The sequence below is a fragment of the Mytilus trossulus genome, chromosome 4, assembly GCF_036588685.1.
Source record: "Mytilus trossulus isolate FHL-02 chromosome 4, PNRI_Mtr1.1.1.hap1, whole genome shotgun sequence".
Classification (NCBI taxonomy): Eukaryota; Metazoa; Mollusca; class Bivalvia; order Mytilida; family Mytilidae; genus Mytilus; species Mytilus trossulus.
This window is the reverse complement of record NC_086376.1, coordinates 15,893,908-15,918,651: the sequence shown is the minus strand read 5'-3', so window position 1 is coordinate 15,918,651 and position 24,744 is coordinate 15,893,908. Positions and strand designations below refer to the sequence as shown.

Genomic DNA, 24,744 nt, shown 5'->3' with positions numbered 1-24,744 from the left:
TTTGGCAGCTCCCCCCTGTTTTAAGCCTGATGCTTACTATTGTTTGTGACACAAAAATCCATTTCACTTTGAATTTTCTATTTGAATTACCTATTTTGCATAATACAATCTGTATAATTCAAGTATTTATTTTTGAATGCTTGGTTTAATTGAAATATGAGACTTTCCTCAATTTATTGCAAAAATACCCAAAAAAAAGGGGGGAGGCTATCTAAATGATCAATAAAATCTATAAAATTAATTTGCAACCGAAATCCCTTCAAAATATTTTGAACCAAAGAAAATGCAATGTATGTCTGAAATTTAGGGTAAATTAAAGCGACTTTTGGGCTGTAGTGTCTATTTTAGTGTGATTTGATGAAAAGGCCATATTTTTTATCACTTTATGTGTTTTGCCACGCCCTTATTTTCTATATATATCATTATGTTTAATAAAATTATGTGATTTATACTTCATACACATCCTATCTGTGATATTAAAGTATTTAAACACTCAGAAGTATTATAGTATTTATTTCTATTTGAGAAATCCATGAAATCTATGCATTTCAGTAAATGCATCTATAAATAAACTGGGAAATACCCTAAATCCCTATCGTTGCCATGGTTACCAGCAGTGTAAGGGCTTCAAACTTCCATGACTTTCATATAAGGTCAATCTGAACATGTTAGCAAAGTTTTATCAAAATCAAACAACTTTGCATGGAGCACCATCTGCATGGTTTTCTCATAGATGTCCATTTAATATACACCATTTTGATATAAACATCAAAGGAGTGAAGATACAGATATAGTTCCATCTTTTGCTAATATGTGTGAACAAGATAAGTTTAGTTTCATTTTGAAAAGTAATGATACAGACATTAGTACTGTAAGTGTAGCTGGAATAAGCGATATGTATGATTTGAACATTCATTTAAAGCAAACATAATGTTGTTAAGAACTTTTATAGTATTAAAGCTAATTGTTAATAGCTTGAATTAATAATTTTGTATGAATAACACCTCCACGCAATGTAAATATAAAATATGTATCTCTTATCATTGAGAAAATATGTTTTTTTTTTTTTTTTTGCTTTTGTCTGTTTGTTTGTTTATTTTTGTATTTGTATCTGTATTTTGTAAATGTCGGCTGGTATCATTTCTGTATAGGAATTTACACCAATAAAATTATTTGATTTGATTTACAGATATGTGATTTTCTTTTCTTTGAACTTTTTTCACACAAGAAATGATAGCAGCTATTTGGTTGTTTTTTATATCAAGACATATTTAATTCCTGTATGTACATTTGATTATAATTATTGTAATTCAGTGCATTTTGGGTGAATTGTAACACTTCTAATTAATTTTGATTGGTTAAGGATTGTTAACAGCCTGTGTCTAGTAAAAATATAAACTTGCATAAAACATAAAAAAAAACATTACAGAGTCCATACAGATTGATAACACCAATACAGAAAGACAATATCATCGTAGATTTACTCAAGAAAGACAAAACTTAAATCAATGGCAACTTGTGTTTGCGCAGTTATACATTGTCATGGATAAGCCAATTACTGAAGATAAACCAGTGGCTTAAAAGCCTAACTCTGTCCTTCTTTAGTAAGTGCTCAAAAGTAGTAAATGTCCCTTTTAGAATGAAACAGCAGCTGTTGATTATTCGTTTCATTTCATCATAAAAGAAGTTGGTTAATATCTGGATGATCTCTGCTTAGTTTTTCTAAAGCTTTGTCAAATTTCATCAGATCTTCTAAAGACTTCAATCCAAGTTTTTCTTCCAAACATTTGTAGAAAAAATCTGGAGCCTGTATAAATAAAAAAATTAAAGATTTCACTAAAAATTCATGAATGTTGTAACAGAGAATTGATAATGACTGTACTATCTTTTTTCCTGTTACTAGTTAATAAAAATTAAACAAGAGATGTTGGTTGCCTAATGTCCAGTGGCAAATATTGCATGCATGTTCAGGACAAAGAGAGATCACATGTGTGACAGGCTAACAGTTCCCTTGTTCCAAGAAACTTGTGATCAATAAGTGAAACAAACATTAAAGTGTTTACAAAGTGACAACAATGATATAAATGTAAACATTACAGTAAAAAATATGTACAGTACACATTTTTGTCTAAAATGTTGTTAAAACTACAAATTACAGGTCATTTATTTTTCATTTTTTGTTTGTTTGTTATTATTGTTCTGTTTAGTGGCTTAGATTTTATCTGTTGTTTATTCAGAAATTATTGCATGCATTTATTTTTAGAATTTTTGAAGAATGGACATAAGTCCTTACACTTCTAAATAATTTATACCGTAAATTTTATATATCTCACCTTTCTACATTACCTATAAAGTGACTATACTGTATGTTTTTATATAGCTTACCCTTCTAAATAATTTGTACAAGAATCCAATTTGTTCACCGGTCAGCGAATGAAGGCCAGAAAACCTAAGAAATAAAACATATGACAAAAATTAGTACTGGTAGTTATGTTGTGTGATTTTTAAAATGAATAACTTTGACTAAATGATAATGCACTTAATATTTATGCAGTATAGGGTAATCCAAAATTTGCTCAATTATCAAAATTTCAGAAGTACATAAAATTCCTGTTATTTTTACTTTTGATAAATTCAAAGAAAACCTGCACTTCTAAAACATATTTATTTTGATCAATGTAAAAGAGAAATGTTGTATGAGTGCCAATGAGAAAACTCTCCATCCAAATAGATTTACATAGGTAACTTACGATTCTAATTGATTTTGTTTTAACCAGTTTTGTAAGTCCTGTTTTGTCCAACTTAATACACCAATTTCTTTCTCCACATCTGCATGTTCACTATTAACAGCTTGATTCACTAAATCCTTCATCATTGCAGGCTGTCTTTTCTGTAATTCATAAATGTTAACATAATGCTAAATATATTTTTTCCAACAGTTTGAAATTGAGAAAAGAAATGGGGAATGTGTCAAATAGACAACAACTAGACTAAAGAGCAGACAACAGCTGAAGGCCACCAATGTGTCTTCAACACAGTGATAAAATCCCCAACTAGGAGGCTTGATTCAGCTGGCCCCTAAAGAAAATTGTGTATTAGTTCAGTGAAAATGGACACCAAACAAAACTTCAAAACATGTAGATGAATTAAAATTCTGACAGGCACAAAAAGGCAGTGGGGTTAAACATGCCAAGAGTTTAAAGAAAACAACCAACCATCACCAATCTTTAGAAATATATATGTATTAGATGTTAAGCTTCTCCTGTCTTAGCAGCATTAGCCTAAAAGATATGAGACAATTACATATGATTAATATAAGAGTAAAATATATATATAAAATACATGAGCATTTTTGTACAAGATTTGCAACTAGAGGCTCTCAAGAGCCTGTATCACTCACCTGATTCTACTTGGGGTTTTGAAATTAAATAAAAAGATAAAATTTGACTACAAAGAAACAACACTTGAACAGCACCTCATTAAGAAAGGAACATTTATGCTATGTTTGCTTTCATTCAATTCAGTGGTTCTCTAAAAGAAGACATTTGTATGTCTTTCCCATAGGGTCCTATGTTAAACCAAGCCCCCTGCTGGAAGCCACATTGGTTGATGGATTGGCTACAAAGTAACAACACTTGGTCAGCATGTCATAAGGAACATTCATGCTATGTTTGAGTTCATTCCATTCAGTGTTTCTCTAAAAGTAGAAATTTGTTTGTATTTCTTATAGGGTCCTATGTTAAACTAAGTCCCCTGCTGGCAGGCATCTTTGATGATGGATCAGCTACAAAGTAACAACACTTGGTCAGCACCTCATAAGGAACATTCTTGCCATGTTTGGTTTCATTCCATTCAGTTGTTCTCTAAAGGAAGTCATTTGTATGCATTTCCCATAGGGTCCAATGTTAAAATGTGTCCCTAGCTGGTGGCCATCTTGGATAATGGATCAGCTACAAAGTAACAACACTTGGTCAGCACCTTATAAGGAACATTTGTGCCATGTTTGGTTTCATTCCATTAAGTGGTTCTCTAAAAGAAGTCATTTGTATGCATTTCCCATAGGGTCCTATTTTAAACTAAGTCCCCCGCTGGCGGCCATCTTGGATGATGGATAGGCTACAAAGTAACAACACTTGGTCAGCACCTCATAAGGAACATTCATGCCTTGTTTGATTTCATTCCATTCAGTGGTTCTCTAGAAGAAGTTCAAAATGTAAAAAGTTAACGACGACGGACAACGGACGCCAAGTGATGAGAAAAGCTCACTTGGCCCTTCAGGCCAGGTGAGTTAATAAAACTATATCTTATAGTACTTAGGTCATAAGTTATTCCTGCTTGGTTGTAATTTATAAATTTGTTACTGTCATAGAATGTACAACTGCTTTTTATATATAGTATACAATGACAATTTCAAGGTTCAAAACTTTTTATTTTTTTATTTCTCCCTTATATCTTTTTGCTGTTATATGTATATGGTCTCAAGTAACCTCAATATGATATAAAAATATACCTTTTGTAACAACTGGCCTTCTAATTCACCTTTCAATTCCTGAAACTTTTTCTCAAAATCATATTTGCCACTAAAATCATAGAATTTCTTCGATCCAATAAGAATACCCAGCCAGCCATCAGGTCTGTATCGGTTTTGTAATAAGACAGGAATTATCATTTTGTCTCGGGCAAAAGCATACTCTGCCTCTACAAAACAAAAAATATGATACATGGAATATCAACAGTCTACTTTACTTGTTTTAATCTGCATAGCTATTATACATATGAAGTGAGATTACTTTTCCCGTAAATTGGCATACCCCGAACATCCTTTTATGATGTGGCTCCATTTGGTAAATTAATAGCTCCATAGTTTTTACACATTTATTCTATGTTCCTCTACTTTCCTAATCACCACAAATGGTTAAGCTCAGTCATTTGTAAAATAGATACATGTCCAATATCACTACACAGAGATTTTTTCTTTACACATGACTTTTGAGTTCTTCATTTCGAGGCGCATTAGGAATGTTGTTCCAAATGGGTATGCTACTTTACATGTTTGATCAACAAGTTTTAAAATTTTGTTAAGATCTCAAATATGCCACTTTAGTTAAATAGTTTACAAAAAAATAATAATGGTGCGTTTGATTAGAATGGTATCCAATATTTTGAGGACTTGAAAGTCCAGGTCAATTTTTTCAAGTAATCAAATGCAGTATTTCGTATTAATGATCTATGTTTTGCAATATTTAATTGGTACGAGTGGGCACCCTTGAAAAAGGTTACCAACTAAATTAGTCATCATGTGCTAGATTATACCCTTAAATTAAGATTATCAATATTATTTCATTACTATTTTTTATCAAATAACAGAAAATTTTCTATCAAACCTGTTCTGCAGTTTTTACTGTCCTTGTATTTTTCTGAATAACAAATTAACACCACTGATGCCTTTTCTATAGCTGAAGCCATCATCTGAAGCATAGATCCTTCCATGAAATCTACATCTATCCATACTGGGAAATTGTTTTGTCTTAATTTATCCTTTATCTGTAAAACAATTAATGTCATGAATTATTCCACTGGTAACTTATCATGATATGTTCTTGTTTTGACAAATGCAAAATTTTTCATTCTCTAAAACACATATATTATATAAACTTCCGAAATATCAAAATACATATCATGATATGTTCTTGTTCAGGGTAAGGGGAGATAACTGACCTGAAGTATAGTTTTCTGGTTACTCCACTGGTAACTTATCATGATATGTTTTTGTTCAGGGTAAGGGGAGATAACTGACCTGAAGTATAGTTTTCTGGTTACTCCATTGGTAACTTATCATGATATGTTCTTGTTCAGGGTAAGGGGAGATAACTGACCTGTAGTATAGTTTTCTGGTTACTCCACTGGTAACTTATCATGATATGTTCTTGTTCAGGGGTAAGGGGAGATAACTGACCTGAAGTATAGTTTTCTGGTTACTCCATTGGTAACTTATCATGATACGTTCTTGTTCAGGGGTAAGGGGAGATAACTGACCTGAAGTATAGTTTTCTGGTTACTCCACTGGTAACTTATCATGATTTGTTTTTGTCCAGGGTAAGGGGAGATAACTGACCTGTAGTATAGTTTTCTGGTTACTCCACTGGTAACTTATCATGATTTGTTCTTGTTCAGGGGTAAGGGGAGATAACTGACCTGAAGTATAGTTTTCTGGTTACTCCACTGGTAACTTATCATGATTTGTTTTTGTCCAGGGTAAGGGGAGATAACTGACCTGAAGTATAGTTTTCCGGTTACTCCACTAGTAACTTATCATGATATGTTCTTGTCCAGGGTAAGGGGAGATAACTGACCTGAAGTATAGTTTTCTGGTTACTCCATTGGTAACTTATCATGATATGTTCTTGTTCAGGGTAAGGGGAGGTAACTGATCTGAAGTATAGTTTTCTGGTTACTCCACTGGTAACTTATCATGATATGTTCTTGTTCAGGGTAAGGGGAGGTAACTGACCTGAAGTATAGTTTTCTGGTTACTCCACTGGTAACTTATCATGATATGTTTTTGTTCAGGGTAAGGGGAGATAACTGACATGAAGTATAGTTTTCTGGTTACTCCATTGGTAACTTATCATGATATGTTCTTGTTCAGGGTAAGGGGAGGTAACTGACCTGAAGTATAGTTTTCTGGTTACTCCACTGGTAACTAACTTATCATGATATGTTCTTGTAAGAGGAGATAACTGACCTGGAGTATAGTTTTTTGGTTACTCCACTGGTAACTTATCATGATATGTTCTTGTAAGAGGAGATAACTGACCTGTAGTATAGTTTTCTGGTCACTCCACTGGTAACTTATCATGATATGTTCTGGTTCAGGGTAAGGGGAGATAACTGACCTGAAGTATAGTTTTCTGGTTACTCCATTGGTAACTTATCATGATATGTTCTTGTTCAGGGTAAGGGGAGGTAACTGACCTGAAGTATAGTTTTCTGGTTACTCCACTGGTAACTAACTTATCATGATATGTTCTTGTAAGAGGAGATAACTGATCTGGAGTATAGTTTTTTGGTTACTTCACTGGTAATTTATCATGATATGTTCTTGTTCAGGGGTAAGGGGAGATAACTGACCTGAAGTATAGTTTTCTGGTTACTCCACTGGTAACTAATCATGATAAGTTTTTGTCCAGGGTAAGGGGAGATAACTGACCTGTAGTATAGTTTTCTGGTTACTCCACTGGTAACTTATCTTGATATGTTCTTGTTCAGGGTAAGGGGAGATAACTGACCTGAAGTATAGTTTTCTGGTTACTCCACTGGTAACTTATCATGATATGTTCTTGTTCAGGGTAAGGGGAGATAACTGACCTGTAGTATAGTTTTCTGGTTACTCCACTGGTAACTTATCATGATTTGTTCTTGTCCAGGGTAAGGGGAGATAACTGACCTGTAGTATAGTTTTCTGGTTTCTCCACTGGTAACTTATCATGATACGTTTTTGTCCAGGGTAAGGGGAGATAACTGACCTGTAGTATAGTTTTCTGGTTACTCCACTGGTAACTTATCATGATTTGTTCTTGTCCAGGGTAAGGGGAGATAACTGACCTGTAGTATAGTTTTCTGGTTTCTCCACTGGTAACTTATCATGATACGTTTTTGTCCAGGGTAAGGGGAGATAACTGACCTGTAGTATAGTTTTATGGTTACTCCACTGGTAACTTATCATGATATGTTCTTGTTCAGGGGTAAGGGGAGATAACTGACCTGAAGTATAGTTTTCTGGTTACTCCATTGGTAACTTATCATGATACGTTCTTGTTCAGGGGTAAGGGGAGATAACTGACCTGAAGTATAGTTTTCTGGTTACTCCACTGGTAACTTATCATGATTTGTTTTTGTCCAGGGTAAGGGGAGATAACTGACCTGTAGTATAGTTTTCTGGTTACTCCACTGGTAACTTATCATGATTTGTTCTTGTTCAGGGGTAAGGGGAGATAACTGACCTGAAGTATAGTTTTCTGGTTACTCCACTGGTAACTTATCATGATTTGTTTTTGTCCAGGGTAAGGGGAGATAACTGACCTGAAGTATAGTTTTCCGGTTACTCCACTGGTAACTTATCATGATATGTTCTTGTCCAGGGTAAGGGGAGATAACTGACCTGAAGTATAGTTTTCTGGTTACTCCATTGGTAACTTATCATGATATGTTCTTGTTCAGGGTAAGGGGAGGTAACTGACCTGAAGTATAGTTTTCTGGTTACTCCACTGGTAACTTATCATGATATGTTCTTGTTCAGGGTAAGGGGAGGTAACTGACCTGAAGTATAGTTTTCAAGTTACTCCACTGGTAACTTATCATGATATGTTTTTGTTCAGGGTAAGGGGAGATAACTGACCTGAAGTATAGTTTTCTGGTTACTCCATTGGTAACTTATCATGATATGTTCTTGTTCAGGGTAAGGGGAGGTAACTGACCTGAAGTATAGTTTTCTGGTTACTCCACTGGTAACTAACTGTTCTTGTAAGAGGAGATAACTGATCTGGAGTATAGTTTTTTGGTTACTCCACTGGTAACTTATCATGATATGTTCTTGTAAGAGGAGATAACTGACCTGTAGTATAGTTTTCTGGTCACTCCACTGGTAACTTATCATGATATGTTCTGGTTCAGGGTAAGGGGAGATAACTGACCTGAAGTATAGTTTTCTGGTTACTCCATTGGTAACTTATCATGATATGTTCTTGTTCAGGGTAAGGGGAGGTAACTGACCTGTAGTATAGTTTTCTGGTTACTCCACTGGTAACTAACTTATCATGATATGTTCTTGTCCAGGGTAAGGGGAGATAACTGACCTGTAGTATAGTTTTCTGGTTTCTCCACTGGTAACTTATCATGATACGTTTTTGTCCAGGGTAAGGGGAGATAACTGACCTGTAGTATAGTTTTCTGGTTACTCCACTGGTAACTTATCATGATTTGTTCTTGTCCAGGGTAAGGGGAGATAACTGACCTGTAGTATAGTTTTCTGGTTTCTCCACTGGTAACTTATCATGATACGTTTTTGTCCAGGGTAAGGGGAGATAACTGACCTGTAGTATAGTTTTCTGGTTACTCCACTGGTAACTTATCATGATTTGTTCTTGTCCAGGGTAAGGGGAGATAACTGACCTGAGTATATTTTTCTGGTTACTCCACTGGTAACCTATCATGATATGTTCTTGTAAGAGGAGATAACTGACCTGGAGTATAGTTTTTGGTTACTCCACTGGTAACTTATCCTGATATGTTCTTGTTCAGGGTGAGGGGAGATCACTGACCTGAAGTATAGTTTTCTGGTTACTCCATTGGTAACTTATCATGATACGTTCTTGTTCAGGGTAAGGGGAGATAACTGACCTGTAGTATAGTTTTCTGGTTACTCCACTGGTAACTTATCATGATATGTTCTTGTTCAGGGGTAAGGGGAGATAACTGACCTGAAGTATAGTTTTCTGGTTACTCCATTGGTAACTTATCATGATACGTTCTTGTTCAGGGGTAAGGGGAGATAACTGACCTGAAGTATAGTTTTCTGGTTACTCCACTGGTAACTTATCATGATTTGTTTTTGTCCAGGGTAAGGGGAGATAACTGACCTGTAGTATAGTTTTCTGGTTACTCCACTGGTAACTTATCATGATTTGTTCTTGTTCAGGGGTAAGGGGAGATAACTGACCTGAAGTATAGTTTTCTGGTTACTCCACTGGTAACTTATCATGATTTGTTTTTGTCCAGGGTAAGGGGAGATAACTGACCTGAAGTATAGTTTTCCGGTTACTCCACTAGTAACTTATCATGATATGTTCTTGTCCAGGATAAGGGGAGATAACTGACCTGAAGTATAGTTTTCTGGTTACTCCATTGGTAACTTATCATGATATGTTCTTGTTCAGGGTAAGGGGAGGTAACTGACCTGAAGTATAGTTTTCTGGTTACTCCACTGGTAACTTATCATGATATGTTTTTGTCCAGGGTAAGGGGAGATAACTGACCTGAAGTATAGTTTTCTGGTTACTCCACTGGTAACTTATCATGATATGTTCTTGTCCAGGGTAAGGGGAGATAACTGACCTGAAGTATAGTTTTCTGGTTACTCCATTGGTAAATTATCATGATATGTTCTTGTTCAGGGTAAGGGGAGATAACTGACCTGAAGTATAGTTTTCTGGTTACTCCATTGGTAACTTATCATGATATGTTCTTGTTCAGGGTAAGGGGAGGTAACTGACCTGAAGTATAGTTTTCTGGTTACTCCACTGGTAACTAACTTATCATGATATGTTCTTGTAAGAGGAGATAACTGATCTGGAGTATAGTTTTTTGGTTACTTCACTGGTAATTTATCATGATATGTTCTTGTTCAGGGGTAAGGGGAGATAACTGACCTGAAGTATAGTTTTCTGGTTACTCCACTGGTAACTAATCATGATAAGTTTTTGTCCAGGGTAAGGGGAGATAACTGACCTGTAGGATAGTTTTCTGGTTACTCCACTGGTAACTTATCATGATATGTTCTTGTTCAGGGTAAGGGGAGATAACTGACCTGAAGTATAGTTTTCTGGTTACTCCACTGGTAACTTATCATGATATGTTCTTGTTCAGGGTAAGGGGAGATAACTGACCTGAAGTATAGTTTTCTGGTTACTCCACTGGTAACTTATCATGATATGTTCTTGTTCAGGGTAAGGGGAGATAACTGACCTGTAGTATAGTTTTCTGGTTACTCCACTGGTAACTTATCATGATTTGTTCTTGTCCAGGGTAAGGGGAGATAACTGACCTGTAGTATAGTTTTCTGGTTTCTCCACTGGTAACTTATCATGATACGTTTTTGTCCAGGGTAAGGGGAGATAACTGACCTGTAGTATAGTTTTCTGGTTACTCCACTGGTAACTTATCATGATTTGTTCTTGTCCAGGGTAAGGGGAGATAACTGACCTGTAGTATAGTTTTCTGGTTTCCCCACTGGTAACTTATCATGATACGTTTTTGTCCAGGGTAAGGGGAGATAACTGACCTGTAGTATAGTTTTCTGGTTACTCCACTGGTAACTTATCATGATTTGTTCTTGTCCAGGGTAAGGGGAGATAACTGACCTGAGTATATTTTTCTGGTTACTCCACTGGTAACCTATCATGATATGTTCTTGTAAGAGGAGATAACTGACCTGGAGTATAGTTTTTTGGTTACTCCACTGGTAACTTATCCTGATATGTTCTTGTTCAGGGTGAGGGGAGATCACTGACATGAAGTATAGTTTTCTGGTTACTCCACTGGTAACTTATCATGATATGTTCTTGTTCAGGGGTAAGGGGAGATAACTGACCTGAAGTATAGTTTTCTGGTTACTCCACTGGTAACTTATCATGATTTGTTTTTGTCCAGGGTAAGGGGAGATAACTGACCTGTAGTATAGTTTTCTGGTTACTCCACTGGTAACTTATCATGATATGTTCTTGTCCAGGGTAAGGGGAGATAACTGACCTGAAGTATAGTTTTCTGGTTACTCCATTGGTAACTTATCATGATATGTTCTTGTTCAGGGTAAGGGGAGGTAACTGACCTGAAGTATAGTTTTCTGGTTACTCCACTGGTAACTTATCATGATATGTTCTTGTTCAGGGTAAGGGGAGGTAACTGACCTGAAGTATAGTTTTCAAGTTACTCCACTGGTAACTTATCATGATATGTTTTTGTTCAGGGTAAGGGGAGATAACTGACATGAAGTATAGTTTTCTGGTTACTCCACTGGTAACTTATCATGATATGTTCTTGTTCAGGGTAAGGGGAGGTAACTGACCTGATGTATAGTTTTCTGGTTACTCCACTGGTAACTAACTTATCATGATATGTTCTTGTAAGAGGAGATAACTGACCTGGAGTATAGTTTTTTGGTTACTCCACTGGTAACTTATCATGATATGTTCTTGTAAGAGGAGATAACTGACCTGTAGTATAGTTTTCTGGTCACTCCACTGGTAACTTATCATGATATGTTCTGGTTCAGGGTAAGGGGAGATAACTGACCTGAAGTATAGTTTTCTGGTTACTCCATTGGTAACTTATCATGATATGTTCTTGTTCAGGGTAAGGGGAGGTAACTGACCTGAAGTATAGTTTTCTGGTTACTCCACTGGTAACTAACTTATCATGATATGTTCTTGTAAGAGGAGATAACTGATCTGGAGTATAGTTTTTTGGTTACTTCACTGGTAATTTATCATGATATGTTCTTGTTCAGGGGTAAGGGGAGATAACTGACCTGAAGTATAGTTTTCTGGTTACTCCACTGGTAACTAATCATGATAAGTTTTTGTCCAGGGTAAGGGGAGATAACTGACCTGTAGTATAGTTTTCTGGTTACTCCACTGGTAACTTATCATGATATGTTCTTGTTCAGGGTAAGGGGAGATAACTGACCTGAAGTATAGTTTTCTGGTTACTCCACTGGTAACTTATCATGATATGTTCTTGTTCAGGGTAAGGGGAGATAACTGACCTGTAGTATAGTTTTCTGGTTACTCCACTGGTAACCTATCATGATTTGTTCTTGTCCAGGGTAAGGGGAGATAACTGACCTGTAGTATAGTTTTCTGGTTTCTCCACTGGTAACTTATCATGATACGTTTTTGTCCAGGGTAAGGGGAGATAACTGACCTGTAGTATAGTTTTCTGGTTACTCCACTGGTAACTTATCATGATTTGTTCTTGTCCAGGGTAAGGGGAGATAACTGACCTGTAGTATAGTTTTCTGGTTTCTCCACTGGTAACTTATCATGATACGTTTTTGTCCAGGGTAAGGGGAGATAACTGACCTGTAGTATAGTTTTATGGTTACTCCACTGGTAACTTATCATGATATGTTCTTGTTCAGGGGTAAGGGGAGATAACTGACCTGAAGTATAGTTTTCTGGTTACTCCATTGGTAACTTATCATGATACGTTCTTGTTCAGGGGTAAGGGGAGATAACTGACCTGAAGTATAGTTTTCTGGTTACTCCACTGGTAACTTATCATGATTTGTTTTTGTCCAGGGTAAGGGGAGATAACTGACCTGTAGTATAGTTTTCTGGTTACTCCACTGGTAACTTATCATGATTTGTTCTTGTTCAGGGGTAAGGGGAGATAACTGACCTGAAGTATAGTTTTCTGGTTACTCCACTGGTAACTTATCATGATTTGTTTTTGTCCAGGGTAAGGGGAGATAACTGACCTGAAGTATAGTTTTCCGGTTACTCCACTGGTAACTTATCATGATATGTTCTTGTCCAGGGTAAGGGGAGATAACTGACCTGAAGTATAGTTTTCTGGTTTCTCCACTGGTAACTTATCATGATATGTTCTTGTTCAGGGTAAGGGGAGGTAACTGACCTGAAGTATAGTTTTCTGGTTACTCCACTGGTAACTTATCATGATATGTTCTTGTTCAGGGTAAGGGGAGGTAACTGACCTGAAGTATAGTTTTCAAGTTACTCCACTGGTAACTTATCATGATATGTTTTTGTTCAGGGTAAGGGGAGATAACTGACCTGAAGTATAGTTTTCTGGTTACTCCATTGGTAACTTATCATGATATGTTCTTGTTCAGGGTAAGGGGAGGTAACTGACCTGAAGTATAGTTTTCTGGTTACTCCACTGGTAACTAACTTATCATGATATGTTCTTGTAAGAGGAGATAACTGACCTGGAGTATAGTTTTTTGGTTACTCCACTGGTAACTTATCATGATATGTTCTTGTAAGAGGAGATAACTGACCTGTAGTATAGTTTTCTGGTCACTCCACTGGTAACTTATCATGATATGTTCTGGTTCAGGGTAAGGGGAGATAACTGACCTGAAGTATAGTTTTCTGGTTACTCCATTGGTAACTTATCATGATATGTTCTTGTTCAGGGTAAGGGGAGGTAACTGACCTGAAGTATAGTTTTCTGGTTACTCCACTGGTAACTAACTTATCATGATATGTTCTTGTAAGTGGAGATAACTGATCTGGAGTATAGTTTTTTGGTTACTTCACTGGTAATTTATCATGATATGTTCTTGTTCAGGGGTAAGGGGAGATAACTGACCTGAAGTATAGTTTTCTGGTTACTCCACTGGTAACTAATCATGATAAGTTTTTGTCCAGGGTAAGGGGAGATAACTGACCTGTAGTATAGTTTTCTGGTTACTCCACTGGTAACTTATCATGATATGTTCTTGTTCAGGGTAAGGGGAGATAACTGACCTGAAGTATAGTTTTCTGGTTACTCCACTGGTAACTTATCATGATATGTTCTTGTTCAGGGTAAGGGGAGATAACTGACCTGTAGTATAGTTTTCTGGTTACTCCACTGGTAACTTATCATGATTTGTTCTTGTCCAGGGTAAGGGGAGATAACTGACCTGTAGTATAGTTTTCTGGTTTCTCCACTGGTAACTTATCATGATACGTTTTTGTCCAGGGTAAGGGGAGATAACTGACCTGTAGTATAGTTTTCTGGTTACTCCACTGGTAACTTATCATGATTTGTTCTTGTCCAGGGTAAGGGGAGATAACTGACCTGTAGTATAGTTTTCTGGTTTCTCCACTGGTAACTTATCATGATACCTTTTTGTCCAGGGTAAGGGGAGATAACTGACCTGTAGTATAGTTTTCTGGTTACTCCACTGGTAACTTATCATGATTTGTTCTTGTCCAGGGTAAGGGGAGATAACTGACCTGAGTATATTTTTCTGGTTACTCCACTGGTAACCTATCATGATATGTTCTTGTAAGAGGAGATAACTGACCTGGAGTATAGTTTTTTGGGTACTCCACTGGTAACTTATCCTGATATGTTCTTGTTCAGGGTGAGGGGAGATCACTGACCTGAAGTATAGTTTTCTGGTTACTCCACTGGTAACTTATCATGATATGTTCTTGTTCAGGGGTAAGGGGAGATAACTGACCTGAAGTATAGTTTTCTGGTTACTCCACTGGTAACTTATCATGATATGTTCTTGTCCAGGGTAAGGGGAGATAACTGACCTGAAGTATAGTTTTCTGGTTACTCCACTGGTAACTTATCATGATATGTTCTGGTTCAGGGTAAGGGGAGATAACTGACCTGTAGTTTAGTTTTCTGTTTACTCCACTGGTAACTTATCATGATATGTTCTTGTTCAGGGTAAGGGGAGATAACTGACCTGAAGTATAGTTTTCTGGTTACTCCACTGGTAACTTATCATGATATGTTCTTGTTCAGGGTGTTCCAGCTTAGAGTGAGAATCAGCTACCGACTTCATCAGATTTTTCTCATCTAATTTATAAAAAAAAACTTAATTCAACAAATGAATACAATAGCGGAAGTATATATTCACGGAACTAAATATGTTTCCGCCAAAATATATTATATTAATAATAAATATATGAAAGGATTTTTTTTTTTAAAGTAAATTTTAAATGCTTTCCCTTATTGCATGTTTGATCATTTACTTTTTATTTCTTCATTGCTTTAACCTTTGAATTAAATGCAGTTTAAGAATCATACAATAAATTAAGATTAACAAGGGGAGACAATTCATTCTTTAAGTGTCTATCCCATGTTAGGAGCCTGTAAATCAGTGGGTGCCATTATATTTCCATCATTTTTCTGTCATAAATTAGGTTGCTGTTTTGTTTTGTTTTTGTTTTAAAGGATTTCACATTTTTTTATTCCATGGCTGACTTTATTGCAGCTGATTATATAGTAAAGGGTTGGTCAATGATGAAATTTGCATGGTGACCTAAACATGTAGTTGCTTACGTCTATCCTTTAGTGAATATATGTCCCATAAGCAATCATACCATATCTCCTTATTTAAAATAGAAATAATGTTTTGTTATTGCATATTCTAGTGTTTTAATGTGTTCACCAATGATTAAACAACAGAAAGATAACTCACTGTCAGGATTGATAACAAACAATGCTCTCCCTGCTGAGTTAGCTATATCTTGATTGTCATGCTTTTGTAAACTCTCTAACCTTGACATCAGATCTTTATCTTTCTGAATTCCAAAAAATGAAAATCATAAACATGTAAAACTGCAAATATAAAAATATTGTTGAATAGCATTATCTTTGTGAATGAAACAATTTTCCATACTTTAAATTACAGAATGAATGTAATGTACTAGTAAGCATATTTATTAATGTAAATGCCTGACCAAAACATGAACTGCTGTTAAAAAGGATACTAATCAACTGTGTAAAATTTCTCTAAACTTTATTTGTTTATACAAAAATTTTGGATAAATTGAATAGCTCATAAAAAGTGTTTTTCTCTTCCATCTCAATTTAATTTAAAATGTTTAAATAAATGTTAACAGTTTCAGTCGCAGATCCAACCATTTTTGAAAAGGGAAGGTTTCATCACATGCAAGTCAAATAAAACATTGCCTGGATCTGCCACTGCATCTTGGCAAATGTCATGTCTGATTCTGAACATTCAACCCTTCAGAATTTAAAAAAAAAAACGGATGACTTTGATAAATCAACATTAAACTGTTCCTACTAAAACATATAAAGATAAAGATAAGGTATTTTTATTTCTTAATCATAGGGCTCATAACAAGCATGTAATCACATAAAGTAAAAATAAAAAGCCTTTCTCTCCCACTTGCATACACTCACACATACAACTATCGTTCTAATTAAGGATGATTGATATATCCACAAATATGTCAGATTCAAATACTTACAGCTAAAATCTTTTTGTTCTTTTCAACGAAGGATAACTCCCATACAGCCCTGACTGCTGCTAGCTGTTCTTGCTCAGCTTTATTCTGCATAATGGATTTCTTCAGTAGAGGATATGTATCTTTCTTTTCCATTATCTTTAATTTATTCTCATCATTTTTGGCTAGACCAGCAAGTCCTTCAATTAGTTCATGAACACTGAAACCAGAGTAACGTCTGTCCTTGTCTTTCATGGCTAGTTTGATCATCTCAAGCAGGAAATCAAACAACGACAGGTCTGCAGTTAAAAACCTATTCTGATCTTCATTTACCATGTAAGACAATGCCAACAAGGTTGTTAATTTCACAACTAGAAATAAATGAATATTATCAATAGATATTGAAAACAAATGACAAAATGGTAATAATAAAATAAAATGCATGCAATAATTTCTAAATTTACAGTAGTCTTCAGTTAGCTGTTTGTATGGTTTCTTGTACTGTTTTATATATATAGCTGTTTGTATGGTTTCTTGTACTGTTTTATATATATAACAGGCTATTATTTCAATTTGGAATTATTCTTAATGATGGAATTTGCATAGTTTCATGTGTTTGAAATTTTTAATAAATTCCATATTTATTCTGTGTTTTAATAATTTGAGTGGCGCATAAACTTTCCATACCATTGTTTTTGTACAGATAGTGTTGTGCGCGACACAGTAAATCCTATTGATAAATGTGCTATCTTCTTTGTAATAGAAAGTGTTTGATTAATTCCTATATTTTTAAATCATGAATTTCTATATAAAAAAAACCCAGCTTAATGTGTCATGATATGATCATGATATGACCTAGAACAATATCAACAAAGTATTTTGGAAACATTGAATAAAAGAAGTGTGTAAAGTTAGTGAAGGTATAATGCTCATCTCCTTGTTATTAATGCTTACATTGTTCTTTTGACTTGAGAAAAGGAGTAAGAACATCCACCATGTGGACAGAAACTGGATCAGAGTTGTCCTTTTTGACCTCTACATTGAAAGATGACTTTTGTACTCCAGCTCGTCCACAGTTTGTTGTTATGGCAACAGCTGAATTGAAGGAAAATTCACCTGCTGTCTGAAATAAAAAGTGTCATGGATTATAAACCACTGATTTGCATTTACAATACTATAGGGAAAAAAAGATGCTAGAAAATACCTCCAAAAATTGTACACTTTTTCATTTTGTCCAAAAATTTGGTAATGAAAATTTATTCCACAATAATTAATATATATACATATTCAGTATAGTATAGTATTTTACAACGAAAGCTGAAAACAGGCACTGTTCATGGTGGTTGTGTATTAAAAAAAATGTTTATAAACAATTTTTTATAAACTTACCAAATTTTCCAGTCCTTCTTTAAAAGTAATTTGCAAGTCCTTCACAATAGACTGAAAGAAATCTGTATCTTGAGCAATGGACATTCCAAAGTCTTTACTGGTATCAGAGAAGTTCCAGAGTATTGATCTGATATCTACGATAGCTATATAATATGGTTGCTCACTATCATCATCATCTAGGCTTGGAGAAATACCTTCATGGATATCATGCTCCTCTAGTATTCTATTGTATAAATCTACAACTGGCTTCACAAAACTAGAAAAAAATGGCATTTATTTCAAACAAATGAAGTATCAACTAGAGTGAAAAAAAGTAGGGGAGAAACCAATAGAGGCAATTTTAGTTTATGACAGTTGATTTAAACTGAGAGCGAAGTTTTTGTAATATTGGGAATTCATTTTATTTTCTTGAGTACCAATTTTCATGGATTGAGGAATAAATTTCGTGAATATTTGATTTCTTCATTTTGCCAAAGTTTGCATAACCGGCTATTAATAAGTTGGAATTATTTTTAATAATGGAATTTGCATAATTTCTTGTGCTTGAAATTTTTTAATAATTCCAGTAGCTTGTCTAAATGGATATACTGTGGATTCATTTACTTTCGTTGATACCAACTTTCGTGGTTTGAGGAAAACTTGCATATACGTGGATATTTAATTTAGTGGTTGTGGCAAAGTCTGTATTCATTCCTTTAGAAAATATGTTATTTATAGAACATCTAACTTTGTGGTTCTTTCTTAGCCACCAAACTCACGGAAATTGATATCCAACTAATATCAATGGATCCACAGTAATCTACCCTTTTACACTTGTATCACATTTGCTGGAGTCTACTATAATTCATAACAATATCTGTAGGATAAGTATCTTACCTAATTTTAGCTAGATGATCCCCCATCAACAATCGTCCCTCATCTTTGGTCTGTTTATTGAATGGTTCAATGATTTTGTCTGTTAACATCTTATGTAATTCTTCATACTCATCACACTCAGCTTTTTTTAGAAGATTTTCTATATAAACACGAACATTGATGAAATCTGTCAAGAATTGTTTTATTTCAGGATTTCTCTTCATTCGCTCATCGTCTCCCATCTGTTTCAGAACAGAAATTGTCCTTTTAGGAGGAGCTTTACCAGGACTTAAAGTAGACATTTTTGATGGTGTATCTATCTTTGTATCTTGGTTAAATTCTACTTTCTTTTCTACATGAGGTTTTTGCACTACTTTTGCAGGATTTGGATGTAAATCTGATGGGTGGAGAGGTTCTTTTACAGCTGAATTAGGAATCTGCTTATACTCTGGCTCTGAGCTACATGCAGCACCCATATGGGAAAATGTCCATATGATCTGCAAAATGAAATTAAGGCATGGTCAATGAAATTAAATGTAAAGGGAAATCTGTTTGAGAAGAAAGTATAAGCACCACCAGGAACTTTGATTACTTTAAATTCAGAAATTATTGCGTGCATAATTATTGGGATCTAATCATTTTAGACGAAAATGCATTTAAATCTTTGTGATATTGAGAATAATCATACAGTTATAATTCATATAAAAAAATTCAAAATGAAAGTTTAAATTATTGCCATTATAACCCTGTTGCATTTTTCGTAACAATAAAAACATCTCTATAAGTTATTAGTTTTCAATACTCTTTGTGTTTTTTGTCTTTTGGTAGTATTTTTGTGCGTGCTTAATGCCAATCTAATGAGTCAAACTTTTTCAACTTTTTTTTTAGTTTTAATATTCTTGGATGATTGTGTTAAACCCCACAATCAGCATGCTTGGCTATATTGTGGTGGCTAATACGTATTTGTAGATGCTAGGTGGCACCATAGAAAGAACTATTGACCTTCTGCAGGAAAACTGGTAATACCAGCCACTGAAGATCAGAGTAGAGCACACCTGGCAAAACAAGTGGAGGTACTTGATTATAATAACTCAAAATTTTCCATATATTATTCAAATGTTTAAAATTCTGTCCCAACTTGCAATTGTTAAAAAAAAGGTATTTTGACATAAATATTCAGTGACAAATGACAAGTTTGGTCACTGTCCCTGAAATAAATCCCTAATACACCCACACGCTGATATTTATAATGCATGACACCTTTATTGAACTTAGGGGATCATGATAAGCCTGAATCATATTAACAAAAAAAATAATTCAATCTCTGCTATTTTTGTTCATAACAACTCTTTTTTTATGTTTTGGTTAGATTCTGTCAAGCTGTATTGGTTGAATTTTGTGAAGCTGTTTTAGTTTACTTTTGTGAAGCTGTTTTGGTTTATTTCTGGCTAGCTGTTTTAGTTGATTTATGTGAAGCTCTTTTGGTTGGAATTTATCAATCTATTTTTGTTGAATTCTGTGAAGCTGTTTTGGTTAAATTATGTGAAGCTGTTTTGGTTGAATTCTGTCAAGCTGTTGTGTTTGAATTGTGTGAAGCTGTTTTGATTGGATTTGATCACTGTTTTTGTTAAATTTTGTGAAGCTGTTTTGAGTGAATTCTGTGAAGCTGTTTTGGTTGAATTCTGTCAAGCTGTTTTGGTTGAATTATGTCAAGCTGTTTTAGTTTAGTTAATCAATTTGGTTGGATTCTGTCAAGCTGTTTTGGTTATGTCAAGCTGTTTTGGTTGAAATATATGAATCTGTTTTGGTTGGAATCTGTCAAGATGTTTTGGTTGAATTATGTGAAGATGTTTTGGTTGAACTATGTGAAGTTGTTTTGATTGAATTCAGTAAAGCTATTTTGTTGGATTTTGACTAGCTGTTTTGGTTTAGTTAATCAAGTTGGTTTGATTCTTTTAAGCTGTTTTGGTTAAGTCAAACTGTTTTTTGGTTGAAGTCTTAAATTATGTTTTGGTTGGAATGTGTCAAGCTGTTTTTGTTGAACTATGTGATGCTGTTTTGGTTATTTTTATGTCAAGCTGTTTTGGTTGTATTGTGTCAAGCTGTCTTGGTTTAATCCTTCAAAGCTGATATGGTTAATAAGTAAATCTGTTTTGAATTCTATGAAACTGTTTTGGTTGAATTTTGAAAAGCAGTTTTGATTGAATTCTTTGAAGCTGTTTTGGTTGGATTTTGTGAAGCTGTTTTGGTTGAATTGTGTTTAGCTGTTTTAGTTGAATTCTGTAAAGCTGTTTTGGTTGAACTTTGTGAAGCTGTTTTAGTTTACTTTTGTGAAACTGTTTTGGTTTATTTCTGTCAAGCTGTTTAATTTGAGTTATGTGGAGCTCATTTGGTTGGAATTTATCAATCTATTTTTTCTGGATGCTGTGGAGCTGTTTTGGTTGCATTATGTGAAAATGTTTTGGTTGAATCCTGTGAAACTGTTGTGTTTGAATTCTGTGAAGCTGTTTTCGTTGAATTTTGTGAAACTGTTTTGGTTGAATTTTGTGAAGCTGTTTTGTTGAATTATGTCAAGCTGTTTTGGTTGAATTTTTGGAAGCTGTTTTTGGTTTAGTTAATCAATTTGGTTGGATTCTGTCAAGCTGTTTTGGTTGAAATATATGAATCTGTTTTGGTCGGAATCTGTCAAGCTGTTTTGGTTGAATTATGTGAAGATGTTTTGGATGAACTATGTGAAGTTGTTTTGATTGAATTCAGTGAAGCTTTTTTGGTTGAATTTTTATCAAGCTGTTTTGGTTGGATTTTTGTCTAGCTGTTTTGGTTCAGTTAATCAGTTTGGTTTAATTCTGTAAAGCTGTTTTGGTTAAGTCAAGCTCTTTTAGGTTGAAATCTTAAAATATTTTTTGGTTGAATTCTGTCAAGCTTTTTTTGTTGAATTATGTGATGCTGATTTGGTTATTTTTATGTCAAGCTGTTTTGGTTGCATTGTGTCAAGCTGTTTTGGTTGAATTTTAATAAGCTGTTTTTTGTTGAATTCTGCAAAATTGATTTGATTCAATTCTGTAAAGCTGTCTTGGTTAAATCCTTTGAAGCTGATATGGTTAATAGGTCAATCTGTTTTGAATTCTGTGAAGCTGTTTTGGTTGAAGTTGTAAAGCTGTTTTGATTGAATTCTTTGATACTGTTTTGGTTGAATTCTGTCAAGCTGTTTTGGTTAAATTCTTTGAAGCTGATATGGTTAATAAGTCAATCTGTTTTGAATTATGTGAAGCTGTTTTGGTTGAATTTTGTAAAGCTGTTTTGATTGAATTCTTTTAAGCTGTTTTGGTTGAATTATGTGAAGCTGTTTTCGTTGAATTGTGTCAAGCTGTTTTGGTTGAAATTTGTAAAGCTGTGCTGGTTGAATTTTGTAAAGCTATTTTGATTGAATTCTGTGAAGCTGTTTTGATTGAATTCTGTGAAGCTGTTTTGGTTGAATTGTGTAAAGTTGTTTTAATTAATTTCTATGAAGCTGTATTGATTGAAATCTGTAAAGCTGTTTTGATTTAATCCTGTGAAGCTGTTAATGTTGGATTCTGACATGATTATGTAGCCGTTTTTGAGGAGCTGTGGATTTACAAAATGCTATGCAGATGAGACCACAGACATTTGATCAGCCAATTCCATATTTTAATATTAAGTAACATAAACGAGGGTCTGGATTGGGGGGGGGGGGTCTGTTATTCTGTAAACATTTAATTTTCACCCTTTTTTTCTCTAATCTTTAAAAAAATATCCCCTTTTTTCTTTAATTTTCCAAAAATTAACCCTTTTATTCTCTAATCTTCTATTTTTTGGCCCGTTATTCTCTAATCTTCAATTTTTAAGGGCTGATTAATTATTCTTTAATCATTTAACCCCATCCAAACCCTCATAAACATATATACTGTTAGAACAAAATTTCTAAACATGACATACATGATTAATTGTCATGAGTTTTAGGCACTTACAAGACCGTTTCAAGTTATTGCAAACTAATTGTTTCAGTAATACTTCAGTAGTTAATTTATTTTTGTCTTCATAGTTTTAGACTGCATATTTAAATTAAAAGTGAGATGCATTGGTCAAGTCGAGAACCAGCAGCATTTTACCGACACAAACAACAAACAATAAACCGTCTTAACAATACATTAAACAAAAATCTGCAACAAACTGAATACCATGAATACAGAAGGGATAAAATTATGTGAGATTTTTGTAGCAAAATTTGTGCTCATTAATGACTTAATATAATAGCTTTCGACAAATGAAAATATTGAATGGTGCAAAAACCAGTCAATAAACTTACATTTAGTTGTTTAAATTGTCAGTCGCATATTGATTTAAATTACTTCCTTGTTTGTATCCAATGACGCTTCATATAATTATACACGGAAGATTCTATACTAACACACAAAACCACGAACGGATGTGTCTCGGAAACATTTTTTTCCGACGTGTATTTAAATGTTCAAGCAATAAGTTGTTATTATATTCATAGGCGGATTTAGGGGGGGGGGGCAGGGGGGAAATTGGTTGCTTATATAGGGAATCACTGAAGCGTGACTGGCGCGGCCCCCCTTAGGTCAGTCAGTGGGCCTTCATATATGATTTCTGGATCCGCCACTGATATTATGGTCCCAGCAGAAACAAAATGACATAAATAACCATTTAACAAAAAGCTGGAAAACTATATCGATAAATGTTGATAAGAAAATAAATATGAAGATTATGTATTCTGTCATGAAGATTGCCATAATATCACTTAACCAAATTTTTAAGCGAGCTAATTTGCTTCGATGACAGACTTCGATCAAATCCTAATACAGTTGCATTATACAATTTACATACACCCTCAATCTAAATTATTCAAATAAAATAATGGAAAAATTAACGGTTTGTAATTTGATATATATGTAAAGCGGTTGCGGATTTATGAAAAAGGGGGTTGGAAAATCCCTTCTATAATGATCTAGAATGCTTTTGAATGGGGAGTCCGACATATGGTTGGGTCTCCTTTAATTCTGAGTTGATATCCCCCTTTTTAAAACTGGCTAGATTCGCCCCTGTAAAGCTTACTTCTTTTTCAACAACCCTGAAGTATGACGGGCTTGAAAAAATGGTAACTTAGGCCGATCAGCAAAAACTCCTTGAGATGTCTTATTGCAAAGCACAATGTCTGTCACTATCCATATCATTAATTTTCCATTGGCAGTCTAAACTTCCTCTTTTAAAATGTTAATTTTCTGTCGTCATTTGAACGTGCATGAAATATTTCACACTGCATAGCGCTAAGCCGGGTTCATTTACTACATATATTATGACAATAAACGTACACAAAGGAAATCAATGTAACAGTTAGTGACCCCCTTAAAAATCCAGTTTTTAATGAGTTACAATATTGCCTCCTTTAGATTTAGACTGGCAGAGATATATATGGCAGGGTGATGAATTTGGCTGTATCAGTTTAGTGAAATTTCGTTATAAAAGTGACTGTCCGAAATTTTTGTTCCAAGCATTCCAGATAAATTAATAAAAAAAAGTTTACTAAAAATAATATCCATAGCAATGTATTGGTAAATGTGTTCGTAGAAAGTTGTTTAGTTTAGTCTAGATAATCTAAAATAAACGGAACAATATATTTGTTTTGCAATCGTGCCATCTTGACAATTTGGACATTTTTATGGTTAACCTTGCATTCCACCGTACAGCACAGGATATACACAATAATAGTGGTAACATCCGTAAATCAAGGAAAATG

General features: G+C 34.5%; 1 protein-coding gene across 1 annotated transcript; it reads right to left on the bottom strand.

The window, feature by feature from the left end:
* Positions 1-760: 760 nt before the first annotated feature.
* Positions 761-23,371, bottom strand: LOC134714767 (uncharacterized). Its single transcript, XM_063576298.1, has 12 exons — positions 23,293-23,371; positions 18,987-19,462; positions 18,111-18,366; positions 17,676-17,844; positions 16,746-17,092; positions 15,950-16,052; positions 15,212-15,324; positions 5,385-5,544; positions 4,511-4,698; positions 2,751-2,890; positions 2,386-2,449; positions 761-1,807 (listed from the first exon to the last, which is right to left on the bottom strand). Exons 2-12 carry the CDS (start codon positions 19,439-19,441, stop codon positions 1,676-1,678), a joined length of 2,127 nt encoding a protein of 708 aa, XP_063432368.1. The 5' UTR covers positions 19,442-19,462; positions 23,293-23,371; the 3' UTR covers positions 761-1,675.
* Positions 23,372-24,744: the final 1,373 nt, after the last annotated feature.

Excerpts from the sequence above, each read along its gene's own strand:
- LOC134714767 (XM_063576298.1), bottom strand. The coding sequence starts at position 19,441 with ATGGGTGCTGCATGTAGCTCAGAGCCAGAGTATAAGCAGATTCCTAAT. Across the intron at positions 16,053-16,745 it reads AGAACAAAAAGATTTTAGCT|AAAGATAAAGATCTGATGTC; the intron begins GTAAGTATTTGA and ends TTTGGAATTCAG. Across the intron at positions 2,891-4,510 it reads AAGGCCAGTTGTTACAAAAG|AAAAGACAGCCTGCAATGAT; the intron begins GTATATTTTTAT and ends TATGAATTACAG.